This window comes from Andrographis paniculata, unplaced genomic scaffold, assembly GCF_009805555.1.
Source record: "Andrographis paniculata isolate CXL003 unplaced genomic scaffold, ASM980555v1 Contig95END, whole genome shotgun sequence".
Taxonomy (NCBI): Eukaryota; Viridiplantae; Streptophyta; class Magnoliopsida; order Lamiales; family Acanthaceae; genus Andrographis; species Andrographis paniculata.
In genome coordinates, this window is record NW_026137634.1 from 2332611 (window position 1) to 2358013 (window position 25403).

General features: G+C 34.6%; 6 protein-coding genes and 2 long non-coding RNA genes across 10 annotated transcripts; 6 read left to right on the plus strand and 2 right to left on the minus strand.

Annotated features, from left to right (window-relative positions):
* Positions 1-37: 37 nt before the first annotated feature.
* On the minus strand, positions 38-4840 carry LOC127243414 (DEAD-box ATP-dependent RNA helicase 15-like). 2 transcript variants are annotated; one of them, XM_051263415.1, is made up of 12 exons: positions 4719-4840; positions 4505-4625; positions 3197-3297; positions 2144-2316; positions 1810-2041; positions 1611-1729; positions 1358-1414; positions 1091-1275; positions 849-993; positions 676-759; positions 528-591; positions 38-436 (listed from the first exon to the last, which is right to left on the minus strand). In XM_051263415.1, exons 2-12 carry the CDS (start codon positions 4618-4620, stop codon positions 426-428), a joined length of 1287 nt encoding a protein of 428 aa, XP_051119372.1. In that variant the 5' UTR covers positions 4621-4625; positions 4719-4840; the 3' UTR covers positions 38-425. The 2 variants fall into 2 exon arrangements, with proteins under 2 accessions (XP_051119372.1, XP_051119373.1); XM_051263416.1 differs by lacking the exons at positions 4505-4625; positions 4719-4840 and having other exon boundaries at positions 2144-2447.
* Positions 4841-6870: 2030 nt separating this feature from the next.
* On the plus strand, positions 6871-9546 carry LOC127243537 (uncharacterized). 2 transcript variants are annotated; one of them, XM_051263621.1, is made up of 6 exons: positions 6871-7198; positions 7672-7734; positions 7953-8182; positions 8599-8689; positions 9224-9287; positions 9374-9546. In XM_051263621.1, exons 1-6 carry the CDS (start codon positions 7131-7133, stop codon positions 9425-9427), a joined length of 570 nt encoding a protein of 189 aa, XP_051119578.1. In that variant the 5' UTR covers positions 6871-7130; the 3' UTR covers positions 9428-9546. The 2 variants fall into 2 exon arrangements, with proteins under 2 accessions (XP_051119578.1, XP_051119579.1); XM_051263622.1 differs by lacking the exon at positions 7672-7734.
* Positions 9547-9799: 253 nt separating this feature from the next.
* On the plus strand, positions 9800-10778 carry LOC127243536 (26.5 kDa heat shock protein, mitochondrial). The gene is made up of 2 exons (XM_051263620.1): positions 9800-10057; positions 10237-10778. The coding sequence occupies exons 1-2, from the start codon at positions 9808-9810 to the stop codon at positions 10641-10643; spliced, it is 657 nt and encodes a 218-aa protein (XP_051119577.1). The 5' UTR covers positions 9800-9807; the 3' UTR covers positions 10644-10778.
* A 293-nt stretch (positions 10779-11071) lies between these two features.
* Positions 11072-13152, plus strand: LOC127243427 (uncharacterized). The gene is made up of 3 exons (XR_007836995.1): positions 11072-11486; positions 11594-11641; positions 12872-13152. It is a non-coding gene; the product is annotated as an uncharacterized LOC127243427 (long non-coding RNA).
* Positions 13153-14085: 933 nt separating this feature from the next.
* On the plus strand, positions 14086-16336 carry LOC127243431 (uncharacterized). Its single transcript, XM_051263439.1, has 3 exons — positions 14086-14750; positions 14842-15014; positions 15983-16336. The coding sequence occupies exons 1-3, from the start codon at positions 14172-14174 to the stop codon at positions 16131-16133; spliced, it is 903 nt and encodes a 300-aa protein (XP_051119396.1). The 5' UTR covers positions 14086-14171; the 3' UTR covers positions 16134-16336.
* Positions 16337-17243: 907 nt separating this feature from the next.
* LOC127243430 (methyl-CpG-binding domain-containing protein 11-like) lies at positions 17244-20870 on the plus strand. Its single transcript, XM_051263438.1, has 3 exons — positions 17244-17698; positions 17808-17895; positions 19628-20870. Exons 2-3 carry the CDS (start codon positions 17818-17820, stop codon positions 20459-20461), a joined length of 912 nt encoding a protein of 303 aa, XP_051119395.1. The 5' UTR covers positions 17244-17698; positions 17808-17817; the 3' UTR covers positions 20462-20870.
* Positions 20871-21616: 746 nt separating this feature from the next.
* On the plus strand, positions 21617-23411 carry LOC127243429 (protein TOO MANY MOUTHS). Its single transcript, XM_051263437.1, has one exon. The coding sequence runs from the start codon at positions 21809-21811 to the stop codon at positions 23270-23272; it is 1464 nt and encodes a 487-aa protein (XP_051119394.1). The 5' UTR covers positions 21617-21808; the 3' UTR covers positions 23273-23411.
* An 11-nt stretch (positions 23412-23422) lies between these two features.
* On the minus strand, positions 23423-24439 carry LOC127243432 (uncharacterized). Its single transcript, XR_007836996.1, has 3 exons — positions 24362-24439; positions 24213-24273; positions 23423-24123 (listed from the first exon to the last, which is right to left on the minus strand). It is a non-coding gene; the product is annotated as an uncharacterized LOC127243432 (long non-coding RNA).
* Positions 24440-25403: the final 964 nt, after the last annotated feature.

The following is a 25403-nucleotide window of genomic DNA, read 5'->3' on the forward strand; positions in this document are numbered from 1 at the left end:
AACCCCAAACATCAATACCAAACTTCACTCATGAACATAAAAGCCAAAAAAGCAAACTTTTCTGGGCAAGAGTAGCTACAAATAACAGATAGCTACATACAAATACCATGCATTTTCGAAAACAAATCCCGGTAAGTCTACTTAAGCTTGTTGATGTTATAACAGGTACTAGAAGACGAAACCTCCTATATCAAAGAAACCACAACGACAAGGGGGCTAAAATCATGAAGATGACGAGCTAGAAGTTCCATCCAAAATTTATCAATAGTACAACACAATCGATCTATTTCTCTCAAATATATAGAAAATTAACTTATATAAATAAATCCTCCCCTTATCCTCCAGGATTGTAGGAAGTCTATCGATCTGAGCTCATGCATCACACAAAGGTGAGAGTGGTCTGTGGGTGTGTCACCAGACATAAGTTATGATGGCACTGAGAACAATGAAAATAAGGTTGTTAGGCGAGGTTAACATAAGGAACTTACTTTTTAAAATTATAGTTAGAAGAGAGGGTAGATGCATACTGTATGTGGCGGTGTCGATTTGTTCGGGGAGCTCCTTTATGTCCACCTCAAACCTTTCTTGAACCTGCTTCGATGATTGGATGTAAGTAAAACTTGAAAGAAACGACAAAGAATCATGCAGATATAAGGCAAATGTCGGCGGATTGACCTGATTTAGTACATCAGAATCTGATGCAGATGAAACAAATGTGATTGCAAGCCCTTTGGTGCCAAAGCGACCAGCTCGGCCGACCTGTTAAAGCGGATTATTTAATTACATGATCCGAGGAACAATAGAGGCTGTAATAGAATCAGGGGTATTCATGGAGATTAAGGGCATACCCTGTGAAGGTAAGTATCAGCAGAATCTGGCATATCGTAATTTATGACAATATTGACACGCTCAATGTCGATTCCTCTTCCCACTAAATCAGTTGCAACTAATATCCTTTTGAGGCCCTCTTTGAAACCTTTGTAGCGTGTCAACCTGGAAAGAATCGTACACAAGCAGAGTTGAGATGGCAGGGAATTTTACAATAGATATATGTTGTATATCTGATGTAATATTTATAAAAGATACTTGCCTTTCTTCCTGCGACATTCCAGAGTGGATGCAGATGGAGGGGAAGTTGCACTCAACGAGTAGTTTGTTTAGTTCAGCAGCTCGGCTAACACTTTTAACAAAAATCACAACCTGGTTAAAATCTAGGGCATCAAGAAGGTCATTCAACTTTCGGTTCTTCTCCAGCTCTGTCAGCTTGATGTAATGCTGAGAAATATGAAATAAATCATATGATTAGAAAATGCAATCAGTATTATATAAGTGGTCCAGCTCGCAGCTGCCTCTATACCTGTACAAGCCCATGGAGAGTCAATTTGGCTTCATCGTCCACATAAATTTCCATCGGCTGGAAAAACAAGAATCACAATAATCAAGATTTGACACAACTTGGGCCCAGCTATCAAATACACAGATTATATGAACCATAAGTCTATCTACAATAGAAATTCCAACTCATATAACTTGTCTAAATTAACATATGTAATCCTTCACTTGGAGGCATGTAAGCTTGTTTTAACAAGTTAGAAGTTTTAGAAAATTACATCTTGCATGAACTTCTTGCAAACTGGGCGAATCTCCTTACTGAGAGTAGCAGAGAACATCATCACTTGCTTATCATGTGGGGTCAACTTGAAAATCTCTTGAACATCTCTCCTCATGTCTAACAGAATCACAACATCAAATGTTATGTTGCACAGCATAATGTTAAATTTAAACACATGAGCAGGAATTGAAACATACCAAGTGACTCGAGCATCTTATCACACTCATCAAGAATGAAGTGCCTCACATTTTTTAAGCTGAGATCCTTGTCTCTAGCAAGAGCTAACACTCTTCCAGGAGTCCCCACAACGATATGGGGGCACTCATTCTTTAGTAAATCCTTGTGAACCTTGATGTTGACACCACCATAGAACACAGCCACTTTAACATCAGGCAAGTAGGTGCTAAACCGCTGAAACTCGTTACATATCTGCCATAATTTAGAAAGAAGAAAAAAATAAAAGCCTGAGTTAGTGCTAAATCTCAGTAGTTATATTTGAAAACTAAAGATGACACATCACCAGTTGGGTACCTGGTACGCTAATTCTCTTGTATGACAAAGGACAAGAGCAGCTACTTGACCAGCAACCGGTTCAATTTGTTGAAGGGTAGACAGAACAAAAACTGCAGTCTTGCCCATCCCGGACTTTGCTTGACAAATAACATCCATTCCTAAGATGGCTTGGGGAATGCACTCATGTTGCACTGACGAGAAGCAATGAAAATGGAAACAACCAACCATCTCTAAGTAAAAATGTTCTTTGACATTCATTCAATGTTAAGGTTTACTGGACAAGTTTTTGGATTGAAGACAAGATAGTGGGAACAGCTGTTACCTGGAAAAGGCAAACAAAATGAAAATATATTACAACTCCATTAATGCTACACACTCCAAAAAGAAAGGGGAAAATTAAAGCAGGACAAACAAAATACAGCTCTGCAAGGACTCATGAGTGCCAGGCTGTTCTTTGAGAAGAACACTGCAAAGGCAGGTAGCAATCACAAACCACTTATTGCAAGAAAGCTACAGTACACAGAAAACTAAATTAATATATACACTGAATTACTGGGTTGGCTTAAAGAAGAAATTTGCAAAGAGAAAACCCGAGTGCAGATAGGACTGCAATAATTATTTCATGTTCTTTCTAATTTCTAGACAAGTGCTTTTGGTTAACATTTTTTCTTTTACCCGATTGCTCATTCCATGGGATTCAAAATTTGCAAGTGGTCAATGATTTTGTTTTATCTATGGACTGAGGTGATTCATGAAAGGCACAATCTTCAAAATGAAACATGGTTCATTTGGAGTATAGGCACATTTGGAAGAATTATAAACAACAGACAAGATATTAGCAATTGCTAAGCCCATACATGAAAAATAAATGAAACATTTTTAAATGCATTAGGAAAGATTTTGGTGATGTCAAAAGTAGAACATCATCCTATCAAATTGTACGTTAAAAATATATATTTTTTCATCATGTAACTGTTAGCCATATTTCAAAAAGGAAAATCTTAGGATAAGTGCATATTTTTATTACAAATAAAGTAGAGCTTCTAGACAACAGTCAAAACTTAAATTTACCTTCTGAAGGATGTTCAAACCCAGAATCCACAATAGCACGAAGTAGCTCTGGCTTCAATAAGAAATCTCTAAAGCCTGAACTGTGAATTCCAACGTAGCCCCTGCATCGGAAAAGGATGTACAGAAATGGCTTTAGAAAGGCACACCACCAGGATATCAGGAATCAACGATATGATAATGAAGGGAAGTACAGAGTTTTTACTGCATCATGACATGAAATTCATGCAATTTTTTCATATCGTATTTCAACAAGCCAGATGCGCATTTAATAATGCAGGATAAAATAAGAATAAAATTCAAACTGACTACCACTAACCCAAAAATTTGCATAATAAATAAACCAAAATAGCATTTGGCAGTGTTACTTTCATAAAGAAGATCAAAGAATAATGAATGAGTTCACATAAAGGGAATTAATTTTTGGGCCAACATGAATACTTGGTTTGGATGTAATATACACCCCAATCATTTTCAAAAAGCATATCCGACAGGATACAATTTTTTAAATATACTTTCTCTTTCATTTAAAGGAAAACAAATAATGGCACTTTAATAATTATCCTTATTTCAATTCATATTCAAACTATCAATAGCCAATACTATAATTTCTAGACTCTCTAACACTGTCTAATCATCACGGTTCATATATAGCCCCAAAGTATATCATAGCCCGAGACAACTACTCGGCCCACCTCCTCAAAGCAGCTTATACAGTGCTATAAGGTTCAAAACACACAAGTTGAAATCAAAAAATTACAGTGATTTCTGGTTTAAACTTCAAATTAGAAAAATGAAATCCTGGGCAAAATCCCCCTCCCTCTCCCTATCACACTCTATAATGAGTTCGGAAAAGCCTAAAAAAAGGTCAAACCTTAAATCGGTTGCAAGTGCAAAACTTCAGAAAAGTCAGAGTCTTTACAAGACAGCTTTTTTACAGATCAGGTACAGCAAATAGACGAAGTAAATTGTCAATAATAAGGTTAATTCTTTAATTTTCCCACTCTCAGAAGGCAGATCCAAGAATGCTCAAAACCCTAGTTAAAATTTACTTTAAAATGACCTTTGAATTGGTTTTAGAACTACAGCAAAGCAAAGCCATAAGCTCTACAAATCTCCCTTCTTCACAACTCAAGTACAGCTAGTGTGACAGTCTATCCCCAAAACAAGGTTAGTTCTTCAAATATCCTATGACACTCAAAGAACAGATCTAACGAATGCTCGAAACCCTAGTGCCTTAAATTTCATAAATCTCCACAAACCACGCGCCAAAGGAATAGAAGCCAAACTTCAAGATAGCATCGAACTTACTTTTTGACCGCCTCCCCGCCGGCCTTTCCATTGACTGAATCGGGGGCCTTGTCCTCTTCTTCCTCGTAATCGAGAAGCTCCTCCTCATACGCTTCGTTGTCCTTAACTTCACCCATTTTTCCTTCAAACAAGCACCACCGGATCTCAGTCCAAAACCGAACGTAAAATTTAATAACACATACATACGAAGCAAAGTCAAAGAAAAGATTCGTACCTTGAAACCAACTAAAGAGCTCCTCAAAGATAAGATCACCGGAGAAACGGAGAATGAGCGATAAACCCTAACCGATCTAGGGCTTAGAAGCGAGAGGGGGGAGCGGATACGCTGATATGAAATGTATATATAGCACGAGATGAAGTAAACAATTTTATTACCGTTATAAATTTTCCTTTTTCTTTTTTTTTTTTCCTTTTTTTTTAATATTAATAATTAATTAAGAAAAAAGATATATATATATATATAATTAGATGATGAATTATTAGTTGTTAATATACGTTGTCTGTTTAGATTTTTTTCTAAAATTATTTTGTTTGAATGATTAAATCAAATATTTTATTTTTATTTTTTTATATTATTAAAAAATACTTAAAATTAAAATTAATTAAATTACATTTTTGTTTAATTCAAAATTTTATATTCTAAATCCGTACATAAAATTCAAATTTCAAACACACCTATAGGTCTTTTTATAGTTTATTTGTTTTTAATTTAAATAGTATTTTGATAATATATTTAATAAAAAAATATATTTTTATTTAAAACCTCTATGCCTATGTTAGATAGTAAATATTTTAACTTGAAATACAAATTATACACACTAATTTTTTTAAAGTTTATGTTTAAAATATGTGAAAAAAAAAAACTAATTTTATTGAATGTAATTTAAAGGAAGAAATAATTAAATTTGATGTGGTTTTGTAAAAATGTTAAAATAATTTCACAACTTTCAAATATATAGTAATAAATAATTCTTTGTTTAAGTCCAAACAAAGAATATATAAAAAAAAAAAAAAAAAAAAAAAAACAACTTATCATTAAAAAAAATTAAATTAAATTACATTATTGTATTTTATATTATTCATACTATTTTTTATCTTTTCATAAAATAAACAACTCAAATAAAAATTATACCCTTAATTTAAATATAAATATTATTTTAATATCATTTTATCAGGCACCAAAAATTACTATATCCAAACATATTTGGTGAAACAAAGCATATGTGATTGACTAATAGTTTTGCAATTTTTTTTTCATCCTATTATTATGTTGTTTTTAATTTTTTCTTAAAAAATATACATTTTAATCATATTATAAATTTTATAGTATTAATCATATCTTTCATAAATTATCTAATATCTACATAAGAGAGATATTATATTTAAGATGAGAGAATACATGTTTGTCTGGGGGATTGGATTTTATATCCACTATTCATTTCTTTTTCTTTTTCAAAAATATCAAATCAAACACCTATTTTTCATTTTTTATATTATACTAAAAATCAATTTTACATTCAAAACATTACATCAGCACCTATTTATATCACATCATACAACTATTTAAATTCAAAATTTTTACTATTCAAATCTCAATTCAAAATCCAAACATCCGAACAAACACACCCTCAATTGATTCTTTTTGTTTTCAATAACAATATACACATATAAATATAATATATAATTTATCAATTTACAAAGTCAATAATTAAATATTTATTTTATTTTTCAAATTTTACATTGTTAATTTTTTAAAAGTATTAAATTAGATGTCTAATTTTTATTTATTTATTCTTTTATATTGGCAGACTTTTAAGTTTAGAAATTAAATAGCAAAAATTTGAAATTTAAATAAGTATATAGTTTGATATTTTAAATATAAAATTAATTTTTTATATAATAGTATAAAAGACTCAACTAGATATTTTATGGGATTTATTTATTTTTTTGTCTGAACCCAACTTGAGTAAAATGAAATAATAAAATAAATTATAAATTATAAAATATGATTAAAGTGTATAATTATATTTTTATAAAAAATTAAATTATGTGGAAATGACAATAAATAGAACAAATATAAAAATAACACAAATTATATGAGACGAAAATAAATAAAAAGAAGGCACAACTGAAATACTACTTTGAGTTTTGAATATATTGAATTTGAAAAAAATTTGATTTGTATTTGATATTAAAATAATATATAATAAAATATTTTGTAAAATAAAAAATATATTTTTTTTAAAAACACAAAATTCAAATAGTAAAATGCAGAGTTTTGGGCAGAAGAAACGGGCCCTTTGTTCTTTCACTTATTATACGATTTTCCCAACTTAAGTGTATCTTTAAAAAAATAAAAAATAAAAAATAAAATCTCTTTCTAACAATTTCGCTAAACAAACGTACCAAGTAACAGTCTCACAAAGCAAAGATTTGAGGAACGGAAAAGCATAGAAAGATCGGAATTGCATTATTCGCGGCTGAGATAAATTCAATCGTGACTGCACACGGCGGAGGTATGGTTGCTTTGTTTTAGACGAACTGCGTAAGTGACTAAGCTGTGGTGAAATTGCCAGGAATTTGGGGGTTTTATGGTTGAATTGAGTTTTGGTGCTATTTGTTCTTTATGGTGGGTGTGCTATTCCGATTCGGATCAGTTGCAGCTTGGGTTTTCCATATTATCGCCTGTATGGGGTAAGCGTAGCTTGTGCAACTGCTCCTTTTGTAATTTCAGTTTGTTATTGTTGTTGCGGTAATGATTAGAAATTAATCATAATGTGTCTGCCTTGATTTGACATTTTAGCTGTTGTGGTTTGCATCCGTTGATGTTATTGAAGATTAGAAAACGAAGAGATCATATATCAAATGAAAAGCAAAGAAAATGAAGTTCCTAACATGTTTTCTGATGCTGAGTATATAGTTAGGCTGTTTATTGCAGCTCCTTTTATGTATGTAATTTCAAATCGTGTCGATGGATGTGGTTGTCTTGGATTGGAGTTTTGTTGTTATGCTTTAGGGTTTGTCGATTCAATTTGTCAATAGCCTTGAATTTCCTTGAATTATAACTTGCTAATGTTTGTTGTCTGGTGTGTATTTAGATTATAACTTGTTTGAACTTTCTGACACAATGTTAAGTGGCATAAGATGTTTTGGATTAATTTCGGTAGCCAGATAATTTTACCAAAACTATTGCTTGAGGATATTCGACCCTTCCTTGGATCTGCACAAAGGTAATGTTAAAGTGCCTTTGGAATTTATCCATTTCATGCATTGGTTGATGTCGGACCTTTTAGCCAGTTTACGCCTTTCATGAGCTAAGATTTCTCAAGAAATTAATATAGTGGATGAGGAATTCATACTTTTACACCTTAAGTTACATTGACATCTTAGGTTATGAACATTAGTTTAAATTGATTGCTTATCACTATCGACATTTGGAACAGAGCAGTCGTTGCCTTGGCTGTGATGAAGCCAAACTGACTTCCTCATATCAAGAGACGCCCAAAGGGCAGAATAATCACCTTGTGGAAACCTCAGAACTTGCCCTATATGATGATTCTTGGGATGCCGATCCTTGTGAGATTGACAATAATACTCGTAGTAGCTCACTGATACGTATGCTGATCCCTGTGCATGATGCCCATTGTTCAACCACTCCGCCTAAATTTGTAAATCATGGTAAGACATTTGCTCGACTGATGTCTGTGTGGTCCTCTTTCATTTTGTGTTTCATAGGCTAGTCTTGCTTTGGTCGAATTTCATTTGTGCTTTCTTTCATGCAGTGAGAAACGAACATGGGAATAAGATATTTGTGTTCCAGTTGTATTCGGCATTATCATGAGACAAACCTTATTTCTTGCTCCTTTTCATTTATAATGTAGGTTTTAATTGTGCATATGTCACGGCCTTTATGAAGAAAACAAAAAGTTATCGGAATTTCGTGCATTAAGCCTTAGCCGCGCCTTATAGCCATTGTTATTATGCCGTTGCCAAACCCTTACGTGAATCACTTTTACTATCATCACTGCCAACCTACCTTTGGCATTTAAAATTCTGGTTTATGAGATCTTTTGCTGAAATGTTTTTCTGTACAGGGCTTCTTCTCTGGAACCAGACCAGACAGAAATGGCTAGAGTGCAAAAGGCCAAGACGACTATCTCAACCGGTGCTCGACCCCAAGTTAAGGTAAATCACTTAGTCTAACTGATTTAACCATACAGTATTCCAGTGTTCAGTATTTCTGGCTAGAAATCAGGAACTTGCATATGGAAAATAGCTGTCAATCTCTATATTAAGGATGATTTTTCGATGCTTTAATCATCTGCCGGGTATGATAGACATTGAACCAGATCCCTAATAATATCTTCTCGTTTCTCCCATCCCTACCTTATTGGTAATATTGAAAGACAAGGAAGAAGATTGATTTCTGAATTCTTTATCGAATTATGTGTGTGTGTCTGTGCTCTGTAGTCAAAGGAATGCCGAATTTCATTTCATATATACATGTAGAATACGGCTTTAATGGAATCTATGCAATCCCATAACTTAGTATATCACAAATTCTCCCGAGAATAGGGTACCAAAAATTTATAAGTCATTAAAAAATTCAAAAAATATCTTATCAAATATTATTCAAATTGAGAGGAAATAATTCGCACAGCTTTTTCAAAGTGCCTTGCATTTCAAGAATGTTGCTATGATTGTTTGTTTGTTTTACAGTTGGAATGCGATCTACGACGGTGTCCTCAGCTATAAGCCCTTCCTCCAACCTGTTCCTCTGAGTGTAATTTTTTAATAATTTTTTCATGTATACTTAAATAAACAAAGATTACATTGATCTGATGATTTTGAATTTCATATATCTGGCAGGAAATGGTGGATTTTCTGGTGAACGTTTGGGAGCAGGAAGGGTTGTATGATTGAAAATAACATTTCTTGGATGAAATTTGAATATTAGCTTCTCAAAATAGTATTGAATTGGTACATTTGTTAGACCGATCTGTAATGCGAAGGAAATTAAATAGTGAAGATCATCGATTCAATCTACACCGCCCATTATTTACGGTGTAGATTTACTCAGGACTTCAACTCCCAGGACTTCCTAAGAATCAGTGAGACATCATTCAGTAGCCCTCTGGAACACTCTCCCGAACCGCAATGACGAAACGAATAAGCGGGAAAGTTCTATTGCTTTCTTTTCCAGAAAGAACTGAACCCTTTTTAAACCCTATTGTCTATCTTCAACTCTTTTGTAGTGGATCGATCATCGGAAGCTTCAGTAATTATCCATTTGTTGTTTTACCATGGCGTTAGTTCGTTTGGCGCTCAGGAATTTGCAGCAGAAACCGTCTCCTGTTTGTTTGCAGACTCGCATCAATAGTTTGGGGAATCAGGTATGGCGATTCTCGTCGGCGGCGGAGGAGAAGCCTGCGGACGCCGCCGGCGAGGTGGCGGTGGCTGACGGCGGTAAGAAATCGAAGCTCGCCTCGAGGAGGAGAGGCAGGCGAAGCCTCTGGCGGAACAATAATCGAGAAATCGTACCTGCACTTTGGGGTAAGTGTTCAATGATTAAGCCAGCCCTAACTCTGCACCTAATTTTCGGTCTATTCGATTTCCGATCTCAGATTCTCAATCACGCATGGAGCTTAACGAATTTGGTTACGATAGATAGTTTAGATGTTAACAGTATATAATTTTGACAATTATGCAAAAATGTAACATAAACCTCGCAGAATTCTTCCCCTCCGGACTCGGAAACGCTCTGATCCAAGCGACGGAGAATCTAAACCGAGTGATGCAGAATTTCTCGTCGCGATTTCTGGGCGGTCAGGCGAAGGAGGACGACGACTGCTACAAGCTCCGGTACCAAGTGCCAGGGCTGGGAAAGGAGGACGTGAAGATAACGGTGGAGGATGGAGTTCTGTGCATACGAGGAGAGCACAAAGAGGAGGAGGAAGCGTCGGACGACGAGCACTGGGCGGCGGCGAGCAGCTACGGGTACTACAACGCCAGCGTAGTGCTGCCGGAAGATGCCAAGGCGGAGGAGATCACGGCGGAGATTAAGGACGGCGTGCTGAGCATTGTTATACCCAAGAGTCAATCTGCGAAGAAGGATGTAAAGGAAATCCGAGTCCACTGAGTCGACTCGTTCTGAACTCGTTTCCGCCATTTGTGTTCCCTTGTTGATTTCTTCAGTTGCAGAGTATGTGCGTATGAATAATGTATATCCGTACGACCGTTCGTAACAGTATATGTACTTTTAATTGGGCCTGGTTATCGAATATATATTTATTTATGTTAATTATTATTAATATTTGAGCCCATAAAATGCAAGTGGGCTATATGTAAGCCCATATATAGCCCACTTTCAAAACATGGGAAAGTCTATGCTGGTTGGCTAATATATTTAGTTAAAAAACATTATAATATGTGTTTAACTATTTTAAAAAATTATATATTTGAATACGAATAATATAATTTTTTTAAGAATAAAATTACATATAATATAAATAAATATAAATTATACATAGTTAGAATAACTTCATAAAAAAATTGGTGAGTTTTGAATTTATTTAACTTGTTAGAGAGAGCCTGGCTCCGGCAAATCTTTGAAATAGCAATGCAAGATGTTTTCATTTTTCAAATTTCTTTGAGAGTCCCAATTGATCAGATAACACAATCATTCTTGTGCTTGTATTGAGTTCAAATGCCCTTGCAAATTAGACATCATTGGGAAGATTTTCTGCTGCCCTTTGTTTAATTTAAAAATTATTATGTAAACCACTCTCTGATATTCTAATTCTTATTATCTCATCATCAACTTTTATGTCATCATCAGGTGCAACAGAAAAATTGACAATATTTCAAGAAAATTTGGAGATCTTTGTTGCAGTTCTTGTTTGGATGTCTCTTTTCTTCTCGTCATGCTTATGGGATGGACAAGATAAGTTGTTTCAATGTAACAAAAGACATCAAAAGGCAAGTGAGTATTTGTTGTCCATGTATTTTAAACTTGCTTTAATTCACATATGCAAACCAAGATTCGTTTATCACTTATTATTGGTTCACTTCATTATGAAATTTTCACAGAGAATATTCTTGCCTTCCAGCTTCAACCACATGACTTTCCATCTGATGGTATCATTCTTTTTTGCCTTCTGCTAGATAAACAATAAAGTTGCTGACTATTGATTGCGTTTGATATTGAATAATTGATATCATTTTTGTAGTCCAATTTACAATGCCCAAATAATACATTTATGCTACGGCTCATAAATTCTATCAACTAATAAATAATTTTTAAATTATTGAAGCCTGAAATATGAGCATCAACGTTTGTCCATGGTTTGTAGGAAAAAGCTTTTAGTACTAGCTTTTGGATGTAATATTTGACATTTTGCTCCTTTCAATCTTGATTAAAGTTTATACTAGAAGACTAGCTTATACAAAATAGATGTACATGCTGACTGGATTGAGCTTTATCGGTCTATATTATTAAAATGTGATGTTAATTATATATTCTCTTAATCCCAAATCAATTGAAGCGTAGTTTTGTGATACAAGAAATATCAATATTATATTGTGTTTGACATAAATTGTTAAATAAAATTCATTGTCATTGTGAAAAGATAAAAGATAATTATATTTGTGTAATAATAATAATAACGATAGTATATGATATGTTAAATAGTACAATTTTGGTCGGATAGAAATAGTAAGATAAGATAATAAATATAAGACAAATTTAGTATTATATTTGTACTGTGTTGATATGTGATATTTGTTGAGATCAATTATGACTTGTGTAATACGCTGCATATGTGATATTAGTTGAGATCAATAATATCAATTATTGTCATATTGTCCGTTCATACTTTATATTTGTATTATACTAATATAAATGATGTATCGTTATTTTATTTATTACATGCATTGTATATATTTGCGGCTTTATTTATTATGTATTTTCTGTATACATTTGATGCACTTAGATTTAGTACTCTAACAGCCTATATCTAAACTATAATGTGAATCATAGTATTTGCCTAAAGAACAGCTTTTTGTGAGAGCATGAATTAAGGAGGTGGCAATGTGGTAGTTTGCTTGTCTTTGTCAGTCTCTGCAAAAATCTCGATCATTATGCAATAATAGGGTTCAATAATTCAGTTTCATTTCTACACCAGTAAAAGAAAAGAAAAGAAAAGAAAAGGAATTTCATTCATTGTCTTCTCTTGTTGTTTCTTTCCCTCCACCTGAAAAATGATCATATGATTTATTACATCATTCTTAATTTGTAGTATCATCTTTTTTCTATGATCAAGATTTTTAATTTACAATCTGTATATAAATATATATACGTACATGCAGGTGCAATTTCAAGCCACAATCAGATGACCCCAGAAATAGACTGACAGTTGTAGCCAATCTCATCATTATCACTAATCACAGTAGCCATGAGAAGATATTTTCAATTTTGTTTGATTCGGGTCGCAAATGCAATTCCTCCACACAAGAAATTGTGGAAATCAAAAGATATCATTACAGAATTAGGGAAATATCATTTGTCGATTTCTCCTCCCAAAGATTCCTCCACTGTTCGGTTACATTGCTGAGAAAGGTAAATTTCATCCTTCAATACATATAAAATATATAATCAGGGTTTTTTTTTTTTTTTTTTTTGTGTGTTAAATTAAAATATATAGTTGTTTTAAATTAATACAATCAATTTTTAATTATATTGTTTTTATTATAATATGTGTTATTTATGTATATTTTATTTTTATTATGTTAACATAATAGAATGGACAATATATGTAGATTTAGATTATGATGTTATTTAAAATTTTTGAAATAATAGTATTTTATTGATCATTAAATATATATTTTTATTAAAATAATAAAAGAACATTTTAGAAAGAAACCGACAAAAATAATAAAAAAATATTTTTAATTGAGATAGACAAAATATTATATTATGTTAAATTATATTATGTGCTTTAAGAATTATATTAGTGCAATCAGTTCATTAATAATCTTCTAATTAATTTTTTACAAGTGAATTTAAATATCTTAGAATTTTATTTAAATTTGGACAAATTATGTATGTAAAGATAATTTTACTTCTTTTTTTTTTTCGGTATAAAAATAATAATATTATAATAAAATATGAACATTTTGATATTTGTGATATGTAATTTATTATAATTTTTTTTTGAATGGATAGACTAAAATATAAGAATGAAAAATTCTGAATAGATAAAGTATGTATTTCTTGTTTAACTTAATTACTATTTGTGTTGAATCTAATTTAACTCAGTCAATACTAAATTAAAATCAAAGTTCATAATCAAAGCTATACAATCTATAGCTGATTTTAGGTATTTAATTAAATATATGGGATTTATTTAACGATTTATGTGTTATTAGTACTCAACTGTCATTTGAATTATAATAACATTGAATAGAAATTACGTTTCATATGGTCAAAGACCATCAATTTCAGCACATAGTATTGTATTGTTAATTGTATTTACTGTGCCGCCATTCCTATCTCCATCTCCACCTCCATCTCCATCGCCTGCAGTCACGTCTTATCTATAAATTTGACGCCATTTTTTCCTCTTCCTGAGATCGAAGGAGCTCCGCGGTGGAACCGTCGGGTTGAAAAATGTTGCTGAGAAGCTCGTCGACGCCTGTGCTGAATTCATGGATGCCGAACACCACGGCGGTGTGTTCGTCGCCGGAGTGCGATTCGCTGCCGCAGCTGACGAGAGCTCGATCGGTGTGCCTATCGACCTCGCTGGATGATAGTTCGGGGAGAAGCACGCCGACGCGATTGGCGATCGATTCAGATCTGAAAGACCTCGTCAAGCCGAAGAAGAGCCTGCGGCTGCCGGCGACGCCGCCACCGCCGCCGCCACCGAAGCCGTCGAAACTTCAGGAGAAGAGCGAAGAACGGGAAATCATCTCCTTCTTCCTGTCCAGCTCAGGTTTGGGCGCGCCGTTGGAACAATCGTCCTGTTTCTCCGCGAAGGAGAGGGAAAGTACTCCTCAGACACTCGTAGTAGGCGGCGGCGGCGGCTCCGCAGTGGGAGGCGGTGGTAGAGGATCCGACGACGGTTCGGGTTGGGGATCGCAGGATCCGGACAGCTGGCATGGGCAGACTGACACGTATTATGAGGCGATGATTGCAGCTAATCCTGGGAATGCTCTTCTGTTGGCAAATTATGCTCAATTTTTGAAACAGGTGAGTTTTGAATTCGATTTAGGGTTGAAAACAAATTTCAGAATTTGAATCTCTTTAACAGAGAATTGGTTCTGGCTTGATTGTGGTTTAGGTGAAGAAGGACTATGTGAAAGCAGAGGAGTATTATGGTAGAGCAATTCTGGCTAACCCTGGTGATGGCAGTGTGCTATCAAACTACGCCGATCTAATATGGCTGACGCAGAAGGATTCCATTAGAGCTGAGGCTTATTTTGATCAAGCTGTTCATACTGATCCCAATGACTGGTAAGAAAACTTTTGTTCCTTTTCTTGTTTAACTTTTCTTGATCCCAATGATGATGAACAAATTAATTGCTTTTGACATGTTTGTTTTATGGAATGTTGGTCATATTGTAGACATAATCTCCATTTAGATATGCTCGAACCACTCTTGAGAACATATATTGAATATATTAGGCTTTGTTTAACAAAGCTTTTTTTTTTTTTTTTTGGAGGATTTTGAAAATTTTGATGCTTTGTAAAAAAAATAATTATTATATTTAATGATGATGTTTTTTAAAAGAAATAATACGAAAATCCAAAATTATTGTTATATAAGTTAGATTTTGTAATATTTTGTGAGATAACTATTAGATATGAATCTTTTTGAAAATGTTACTACTGAAAATTGTTAAAATTCCAAAAAAGGTATGAAAATATAGGCAAAGTATTTCAGCTATTATTTTTTAATGCTGAAATACTTGCAGGAAAGTTAAGATAGCATTTACTTGATTACATTAGTATCCCAAGAATGCATTATTAAAAGTATTTTGTTTGTGATAATTACGAATGTCTATTTAGTTTAAATTCCCTGTTAGTCATATATTCAATTAGATAGGATTCTTTACTTAGACCTCAAAATTATGCCAAGATTGATGTTTTGTTTTATTTTATTTTAGAATTTGAGATGATAAATCTATTTTGGCTTAAAATGTTTTGACACTATGAGTTTAAGGGGATTGAAGAACATTTACAGGGTTCTTATTTTAGCTGGAAAACACACACGTACTTGTAATGAATCGTAATAACATAGAAGTGATTTGTCTCTCTATGCCTACCAAATATTAATGTTAGTTGAGATATTTTAGATATTCAATAGATTTGATTTTATAGATTATTGAAATTTGAGTATATGGAGTCTATTTTATGTTGTTGCCTATATAATAATGCAAATTTTTAGTTTTCATAAAATATTTTAACAAATGGGGTTGCAGCTATGTCCTGGCCTCATATGCTCGATTCTTGTGGGATGTCGAGGATGAAGAGAACGACGAAGCCCCGAAAATCGAACATGCAAATACTTCAGTAGCTTCCCAGTTGTTCCAAGAAGGATCTAATTGGCCTCCTCTTGCTGCAGCTTCTTAATTAATTCCTCAAATAAGTCTTCTGCTTCTTACACACAGATATATATATATATGTAGATATGTATATCAGTTTTGGAATTGGTTTTGACATGTTTGTAAATTTAGACATTTCGATGTAACAGCATAGCAATCTTACAAGCTCTAATTTCGTCTGTAAGTTTGAAAATCATGTAGTAAGTAATAAGATCATATGGCTTAATTAAATGCATATGACTAAATTAAATCAGTATGTATTTTATGAACTGTTATTACCTACAAATCCCCTTTTAAAACTGTGTTTAAAACATTTTGGCAAATAATATTATTGTTGTGAAGTGTAGAATTAGAATATCATAGGAGTAAATAATTTTGGGATTACAGTAGAATAAGTAAGAAATGTAATTGTGTAAATAGATGACAAAATAGTAGATTAAAAATAATAGTAACAATAATAATATACTCCCTTTGTTATTTTTTAAAAAAATATAGATATTTAAGATGGATACGAGAATAAAAAATAATAATATTATATTATATTGATAATACGTGTAAAAGTGTTTTCAAAGCATAAAAATGTTCATGCTTTATAAGTGAGTGAGATAGTTATGTAATAAGGTGGGATGTAGTTATTAAAAATAAAAATAAAATTATTATTTTGAAAGAGACAAAATAATATTATTGTTTTAAAACGAAGTACTACATATTTTAATATATATATATATATATTAGCATTTTTTTTTATAGATAAATTAAAATAGTAAAATAAGCATATTTTTGAACATGGGATGTATTTTTTTTTGGTAACATAAAAGTGAAAAAAATAAAATGGTATGAAATTTTACTTAATTTATGATAAAAAGAAAAAGTGAGACTATTTTTTATTTTACTTCTTTTATGGCGGATGACTTCTATATTCATTTGACTATTTTAACCACCGTTATACATTTACAAAGGGAAACATCCTTTTTGGGTTAATAAGTTTTATAGTTAGCCTTTAAATCGGCCTTTTATAATTGGGCTTTTCAAAGGCCCATTAAAATTAATTAAGGCCCAATTGTATATTGACACGTCATCAGGCATTATCCTCCCGCATTATGCCACTACAATCCTCATCCGGACCTCAAAGCCTTCTCTCCAATCCAGTTAATTAAACCATTTTGGGAACGCTATCCTCACCACTGTCTTAAAAATATCTCCCCGCATCGCACCCCAAGCGCGTGATCACACCGCAATAATCCAACGGTCAGAAATCCCCCGTCGATCGCACTCGCTGAAGCTGCCGAATCCATAGCCCAAATATAGCTATTCTGAGATATTTATCTCGTGCGCCGCTGGGTCACCAGAAATTCAACGTACCCCCTCCTGGATGGCGCCATGTGTCCAATCCTCGATTGAGAATGCACACATCCTCACAACGGTCATATCAACGGCTAGGATTTAACCACGTGTGCGTCCCCGATTCCGGATGAAAAATCCTTTTGTCGCTTTTTTGGTAGTTTTCGGTATTATCTCACTGTTCGAAGGAAGGAAGGCGTCGTGGCGGTTAAGCTCTGGAGCATATTGGATTTTTTAGAGCGAGAAAACGCGGTAAGCAGTGAGAATCTGTAGGCAGTCTGAAGTTTTTGCTTGATTTGCTTGTTTTTTTGTGCTTTTTTGCAGTAATTTGGTTGATTTTTGTGCTTTTACGGTTCCTTAGGCTAGGAGGAATGGCGGAGACTCAGCTTGGACCAAAAGACGATGTCGTTTCGGTGGAGCTTCCCGCACCTGCTTCCTGGAAAAAATTTGTATATCTTTTGGCTTAATTTTGTGCTTTTGGTTTCCATCGCTGTTATATTTGCGAGCTTCGCTTTTTTACAGTCTTCGGTTCTGCGTTTGGCTTATCTGTTGCAAGTTTTTAGGTTTTTTATGCTGTTTGTGTAAATTCCATGGTTGCTGTGCTTTTTAGCTGCTAGGTTTTGAGATTAGTGGTTAATTATGCGTTTTCTCTGTTGTATTTCTCTTTTAGGTGTTTTTGAAATAATTGTGATAACTTTTTTAGCTGATTTTCTTTAATAAATCTATAATTTGCAAGTGTTGTGTGTAATAATTTGTCAGATTGCATTTCTTTTTTAGGTGTTGCTGAAATAATTGTGGTAACTTTGGTTTGAATTTTTTTAGTTGCAATTCTGTATAAATCTGTAATTTGCAAGTGTTGTGGGTAATAATTTTTCAGATTGTTGTATAAATAGGTTTGAAAAAAAAAATAAAAACTACTAGGTCCACTTCCTGGATTATTTGTTTGTGTTTGTTGATGAACAAGACACCATTTTTCTTGAGCATGATATTTGGTGTCTTAGGCAAATCAAATTGGCTTTATTTTATTTTGTTTTCTCAATTTTTTACTTGGCCTTTTATGTGAAGATTGAAGAATATTGTTTTATTGAAATTAGGGTTTGCTTCCTTTCTCTATACAGTTTTTTACAAAATAATAAATAAATAAATAAATAAAAACATTTTTTCCCTACACAAAACATCACATCAAAATATTATTTAAATAAAAAATACAAAACCTCCAAACCCGATCTGAGAAGAAACACACCTAGATTCTTTCCTTTTTCTTTATTTTTAAGGGGTGGTGGTGTGGTGGTACTGGTAAGGACTGAAAGTGTGTGAATAATTTATTTCTTTGCAAGGAATCAGGTTGTTCTTCTCTTTTGTTGTCAAATTCTCCTAACTGGATTTTCTTATAGTTTTTAGGTAGTTTTGAAAATACTTTCCTACTGATTTTGAATTGAGGTGAATCCTTTTGTGTTCTTCTTTATCTTTCGTAACAGAGTCAAAGACTGTGCCAATGAATTGTTGGAGGTTAAAAGATAAAAAGCCATATTGAATTCTGTTGGTTGTGGTAAATTTTGCAGATTTGAAATTTCCGCGGGGGCTGTGATCCTTTCATTTGTTAGGATGTTGTTCTGTGTGCTTAGACAGTTAGTTACTGAAATGGTGTGCCGCCGTCATCCGTTTCTAGCTTTATTCTGCCATCTAGAAAGATGCTCGTGACATTCTGTGATTATTATTTGTGTCGTCTAGTTCTTTTTAAGCGAGCCCTCATCGAAACTTGTGCTGGTAGGACTTCTTGTCATTTGTTTATTTCGTTAACAAAATTACACTTTTAAAAGTCTTTTAGGACTGAGGTGTGCTAAAATACGTGTCCATACTCTATAACGTTTATAGAGTATTAGTGGTTGCATAGATCACGACAAGAAACTGTTATGAGCGACTTAGGTTTTTTCATTCTAGTATGTCATACTTATTCCATCAAGTGGTAGATCTAAAATTCGTAACCCCAAACTTTGATCTCTGAACAATAATTTTATTACCTGAGGGTAGATGTGTTGCGATGATGAGATTGTATTATCAACTTAGATTTACCAAGGGTGTGCAAGTACCGTAAATTTATTGACACAATGCGTGTGTTACTTGTTTTGTAATATCATCCTTATTCTGTCCCTTGACGTAGTTTCTGATTTCAATCTTCAGTATTTGCCGAAAAGGGGAGGCACCCCAAGGAAGAACGAGATCTTATTTATTGCTCCGACTGGGGAGGAGATTACCAACCGCAAACAGCTCGAGCAATACCTGAAAACCCATGAAGGAGGGCCATCACTAGCAGAATTCGACTGGGGCACTGGCGAAACTCCGAGACGATCAGCGAGGATCAGCGAGAAGGTCAGGGCAACCCCTCCATCGAGGGAACTCGAGCCACCTGTGAAGCGAGGCAAAAGATCCGCCTCTAAGAAGAAAGAAAAGCCGACAATCGATGAGGGCGCGAAAGAAACTGAAATGCAAGAGGCTGGAAGTGACGACAAAAAGGAGAACGAGGCAAAGGAAACTGAACCCAAAATCGATGAGAAAAAAGACGAAGGAAAGGAAACTGAGGCCAAGAGTGACGAGAAGCTTCCGGAAGATTTACCCACAAAGGAAACGGAGGCGGAGATAGAGAAGGACGTATCTATGCAGGATGCTGAGAAAGATGGCAAGACCGAGACTCTTGAGAACCATGAGACTGGAAAAGAGAATGGGACTGAAGACTCTACAAATGTCGAAGAGAAACTGGTAGTCGACAAACCGGAGGATAAGCTCAATGCAGAAGAAGCCAACGGAGCCCATCCCGAGAACATCAACTGTGCAGCAGCAGAAGCGCCGCAATCTGCTACAGAACCAGAAGTGAATGGAGTTGGTAATAAAACTAATTTGAAAGTGCAGGATCAAGAAAAGAATTTGGAGGGGAAAGAAGACGGGATCGACAGCAGCAGCAATGGTAATAACCAGGCGTCGTCACATCAACCTTCTCCAACTCCGATTAGCTGTTGAGGAGGCGTGATCGATCCAAAATCCAGTGAGTGTTGTTAATGTTAATGTTAAATGTAGTAAGTAATCGTACGTACCATTGAAAACACAGGAGGAGGAGTTGTCAGACTTGTATCTGTCGTGTAGATGACACACTGTAGGAGTCTCTGTTTGATATGGGATAGGATTTTAAAAGATAGGCTGTGGATGTGGTGGTGGTGTCCGTGGATGATTTTTATTTTTCACATTTGTAGGTGTTTTTTGGTGCTGTTCTTTTTGGAAATTGGCATCTGCTGCTGCTGGGATGTTGTCTGTTGTAATTGTGATGTCTTCTTGTCTGTGTTTTTCGATAATTGTAAGGTGTTAGTGTTGTAAAATCTCAGTTTGCTTCTAGTGAATGAATAATCAGCCAAGAATTTTACGATTTTATGAAGCATAACCTTAAACCTTTATGGTCAGAGTTAATTTTTACAAATTAAATTGTTCTCAGTGTAGATATTGAATCTCTTCCGTCAACATTATGATTTATAACCATTCCCAACCTTTATTTCTTGAATCTAAATGTTGTATTCGAAGTTGTTTTTTTTTTTTTTTTTTTAAATGACGTGAGAACTCGCCGAAAGTGCACGTAGTCATGTATAGCAAGTGACCTGAGACGTCAGATGTTTGAATTCATGATCTTACCGTCATAAATTCAACTCCCACACGAGTATTTTTTTTTTTTAAGTTTTTTAATGTGTTTTTTTTTTACAAAATATTATATTCAAATTATTAGTATTTAATAAAAATATAAAAATACAAAAACCCACAAACTTAACACTTATACTTCATAATTTATAATAATAATAAAATAGAACTTGTAAAATGTCTCTAGCTTTTTTATAAGTATTTAACTAAAAAATGGCATTATATTGTCAGGTCAAATATTAGCCATTAATTTTAATATTTTGGGGCTGGTTGATGGAGAGGCGAAATTGGGAGAAGAGAAGGGAATGAATTCCGTGAGAGACATAAATGCACCAAAACAATATTCCTTTCCTCTACATTCATTACGCCCCTCTCAATCCTCGTGACTTCATTATTATACTCTCCCTATAGTCTACACTATACACCATAAATCCTCCCCTACCCTGCCAACCTCCATTCACCCTTTAATTCCAATCACACACACTTGCACTTGCATGTGTCTATTTCTTTTATATATATAAATATTTTTTTAGAAAAATAATAATATATTAAATTTATATTAACCTTTCAACCTATATTCCAGTACCGAGCAGACAACCATATTAATGGATATCTTGTACGTATATATATTCATATATATACACACACTAGTATGGCTTTTAACTCCCAAACTTATTCCTCAAAATGAGATATTTTCTTCTTACACCACTCTTACTACCAATTCTCCTCCTCAACTCCCAAATGTCTTCCCAATTCACCATAATCATGTCCGATTCTTCCAACGCTCAAACCAACGGTACCCAGTCCCCCCTCCCCGGCGCCGCCACTGCCTCCGCCACGACCGACCCCGCCGAGCAAGCGGCGGTTTACGACATAATGCGCGCCACTGGCAACGACTGGGCCACCGACATCGCCGACGTCTGTCGCGGCCGATGGCACGGCATCGAATGCATGCCTGACAAGGACAATGTCTTCCACGTCGTGTCCCTGTCGTTCGGCGCCCTGTCCGACGACACCGCATTCCCGACGTGCGACCTGCCCCGATCCTCGATATCCCCGTCGATCACCCGCCTACCGCATCTCCGTACACTCTTCTTCTACCGCTGCCTGATCAACAACCCTCAGCCCATTCCGGGCTTCCTCGGCCGTCTCGGCTCGTCGTTGCAGACGTTGGTGCTCAGGGAGAACGGGCACGTCGGGGTAATCCCGTACGAGCTCGGAAACCTGACGGGACTGACGGTTCTCGACTTGCACAAGAACAGTCTCTCCGGTTCGATCCCTGTTTCATTGAACAGGATCGTCGGATTACGGTCCCTGGATTTGAGTTGCAACAGGCTGTCGGGTTCGGTCCCTGGAATTTCGTTTCCAGAGTTAAGCGTACTCGACCTAAACCAGAATCACCTGTCGGGGACGATTCCAGGCCCGATTTTGACGAGCACGCGTCTCGTCAAAATTGATTTGAGCCGGAATCGGTTTACAGGGCCGATTCCAGGGCTGATCGCCCTGGAAGAGGTGATCCTGTTCGACTTGAGCTACAACGCCCTGACAGGTCCATTCCCGGAATCTTTCCAGGGCCTGAAATCCATCCAGGCCCTGATTCTCACCGGCAACCGAATGCCGTCTACGAGCATCCCGGAAAATGCATTCAGGGGACTGAATGAGTTAACAATACTAACATTATCCGATATGGGCCTGGAAGGCCCGATTCCTGAGTCGATAGGGAAGTTACCTGCGCTCCGAGTGCTCCGTCTCGACCGGAATCGGCTCAACGGGACGATTCCCGGGAGCCTGGCAAGCTTGAATGGGCTGAGTGAAGTGAGACTGGAGAATAACAGGCTGATAGGGGCTGTTCCTTTTGGGAGAGAAAGGGTTTGGAGAATGGGGAGAAAGTTGAGGCTTGAGAATAATTTGGGGCTGTGTTATGAGGCTAAGAGTGGGCTTGGAGATGATTTGGACACATTGTCTGTTGCCGGAATCGGACATTGTGGGATGTCGAAACCCGGGCAGCCGGTGTCTGTCCAGCATGTGTCGACATCCGGGAGTCAAAACATACCGAAAACATCTCTGGCTCATTCGGTTAGGTGCTGTGGAAGATTGATTCGATTAGCTGTTGCTGCTTTCTTGCTCCTCTCCTGCAATGTACTTTGATCGACAAAATATAGTTCGTTAGCATACGATTATATTTAGTGTACAGAACTGTTATTTGAACTGAGAGTGTCCACAATCTTACCGAATTTTATTGAATCGAACCTATAAGAAAATCATTCATGGTATCCTACATTCGGACTTTGTTGGTATCAGGTGGGAGAATAGACAACATATAACAATGGCATAATTCAAATTGAATGCAGAGGTGATACGAATCTACAAATAGTCATTTCTTAACTATTTAAAGCATGCTCTAAATACAACGATTATAGACTAGAGCTGTCCAAAGAAAAGATAGAACAACCAAAGAACCAGGAGCATACTGATAATTTCTTAACAGATTCTAATAGACAACAAATAGCAATAACATAATTCAAATTGAATGTAGACGTGATATGAATCTTAACAAATTCTAATAGACAACATATAGCAATAACATGATTCAAGAACAGGCAACAAATAGCAATAACATAATTCAAATTGAGTGCAGATGTGATATGAATCAACGAATACTAATTTCTTAACTATGTAGAGCATACTGAATACAGTGATTATAGACTGTAGCTTCCAAATTAAAAACAGTATAACCAAAGAGACAGGAGCATACCGAATAATTTTCCGAACATGTTCATTAGGTATATATGATATATCCTTCCTCTGCATCTCAAGGAATCCAAATTCAGCTAATCACTGTATCTCTTCAAATTAAGCTGCATCCACTCCCTCCTCGCTCATCAAGCATGACTTATTCGACACAATAGTCTAAAACGGTTCCACAGGAAACGCAGGAGCAGAAGCCGGTTTTGCTCCCCACTGGCGCCATCAGTGCTCCTACGATTGTTCCACATGTCCTTTTCGTCGTTATACATATTGAAACTCGTTACAAAACATTATAACGTACTTGAGTTCGTCATTTTGGATAAATTCACAGAAATCTTACCTCAATTCGCCGAAATTAGCAGCGTTCGAAGTACGCCGACGTATTCCTGCTTAGGCATGTCCTTTTCGTCGTTATACAAATTGAAACTCGTTACAAAACCCTAAACATACTTGCATTCACCAAATTGGATAAGTTCACAAAAATCTTACCTCAATTCAGCGCTCGAAGCACGACGGCATACTCTTGTCCAGGGACATAGATTCCCTCCCCTCCGGATGAAAGCTTGAAATTCTGAGCGGCAACGAATGTCGGTCTGGTTTATATAGTTAGTGTTAATGGTAATAAGCCCATTAATAAAGTAGGCTGGCAATTCATACCGGCCCAATTATTTTGCAGCTATTTAAATTATAAAGTTTTTTAAACATATATTTGAAATTTAATATCTTATTACAAGAAAAAATAATAATAATAATAATCGACTGCTATTCTAATACCATTTTAAAGATTTGGATATTACGAAATTACCCTATAATTTTTTATGTTAATTGAATAAATTTTGAGCATATAATATAGTACCTCTCTATTTATTTTATTTTAAAATATTCTGTCCTTTTTAATTATATTTATTTTATTTTGATATTTATTGATTATATAACAATTTAATGTTGAGTATTATTTTTTAAAAATAAAAATACGTAAAATAGTAAAAATACAAAATAATTTAATATGTTGTAATCTAATATCCTTACTTTTATTTTTAAATTATTAAAATACAAAATAAAAATATAAAATAATACATCCTCTAAAATAAATACTATTCGAATGTATTTTGTATGTAATCGTTTTAATAATTATACTTTCTTTATATATATATATATATATTTGATGTCAATTTTGTGTGTTTGTGTGGGGATTGAATTTTCAATCAACTATTCATTCAATTTTTTTCCACAAAAAAAAATCAAATCAAACACTTATTTTTCATTTTTTATATTATACTAAAAATCAATTCACGTCAACACCTATTTATATCACTTCATACAATTATTCAAATTCAAAATTTTTACTATTCAACTCTCAACTAAAAATTCAAACCCTCGGACAAATACAATACTAAAGAATTCTTATATATTTTTTATTTTATACCCTTAATTATTATATTTATTTATCACAATTATTAATTTTTTCAATAATAATAATAAAAAAAATCAGTTTGGATTGTAATCAGCATTCAGCACCCATGCTGATTAA

Excerpts from the sequence above, each read along its gene's own strand:
- LOC127243414 (XM_051263415.1), bottom strand. The coding sequence starts at position 4,620 with ATGGGTGAAGTTAAGGACAACGAAGCGTATGAGGAGGAGCTTCTCGAT. Across the intron at positions 3,298-4,504 it reads GGCGGGGAGGCGGTCAAAAA|GGGCTACGTTGGAATTCACA; the intron begins GTAAGTTCGATG and ends TTTCCGATGCAG. Across the intron at positions 1,415-1,610 it reads GCAAGAAGTTCATGCAAGAT|CCGATGGAAATTTATGTGGA; the intron begins GTAATTTTCTAA and ends TTGTTTTTCCAG.
- LOC127243537 (XM_051263621.1), top strand. The coding sequence starts at position 7,131 with ATGGTGGGTGTGCTATTCCGATTCGGATCAGTTGCAGCTTGGGTTTTC. Across the intron at positions 8,183-8,598 it reads GCCTAAATTTGTAAATCATG|GGCTTCTTCTCTGGAACCAG; the intron begins GTAAGACATTTG and ends TTTTCTGTACAG. Across the intron at positions 9,288-9,373 it reads TCCAACCTGTTCCTCTGAGT|GAAATGGTGGATTTTCTGGT; the intron begins GTAATTTTTTAA and ends TATATCTGGCAG.
- LOC127243536 (XM_051263620.1), top strand. The coding sequence starts at position 9,808 with ATGGCGTTAGTTCGTTTGGCGCTCAGGAATTTGCAGCAGAAACCGTCT. Across the intron at positions 10,058-10,236 it reads AATCGTACCTGCACTTTGGG|AATTCTTCCCCTCCGGACTC; the intron begins GTAAGTGTTCAA and ends TAAACCTCGCAG.
- LOC127243431 (XM_051263439.1), top strand. The coding sequence starts at position 14,172 with ATGTTGCTGAGAAGCTCGTCGACGCCTGTGCTGAATTCATGGATGCCG. Across the intron at positions 14,751-14,841 it reads ATGCTCAATTTTTGAAACAG|GTGAAGAAGGACTATGTGAA; the intron begins GTGAGTTTTGAA and ends ATTGTGGTTTAG. Across the intron at positions 15,015-15,982 it reads CATACTGATCCCAATGACTG|CTATGTCCTGGCCTCATATG; the intron begins GTAAGAAAACTT and ends ATGGGGTTGCAG.
- LOC127243430 (XM_051263438.1), top strand. The coding sequence starts at position 17,818 with ATGGCGGAGACTCAGCTTGGACCAAAAGACGATGTCGTTTCGGTGGAG. Across the intron at positions 17,896-19,627 it reads CTGCTTCCTGGAAAAAATTT|TATTTGCCGAAAAGGGGAGG; the intron begins GTATATCTTTTG and ends TTCAATCTTCAG.
- LOC127243429 (XM_051263437.1), top strand. The coding sequence starts at position 21,809 with ATGAGATATTTTCTTCTTACACCACTCTTACTACCAATTCTCCTCCTC.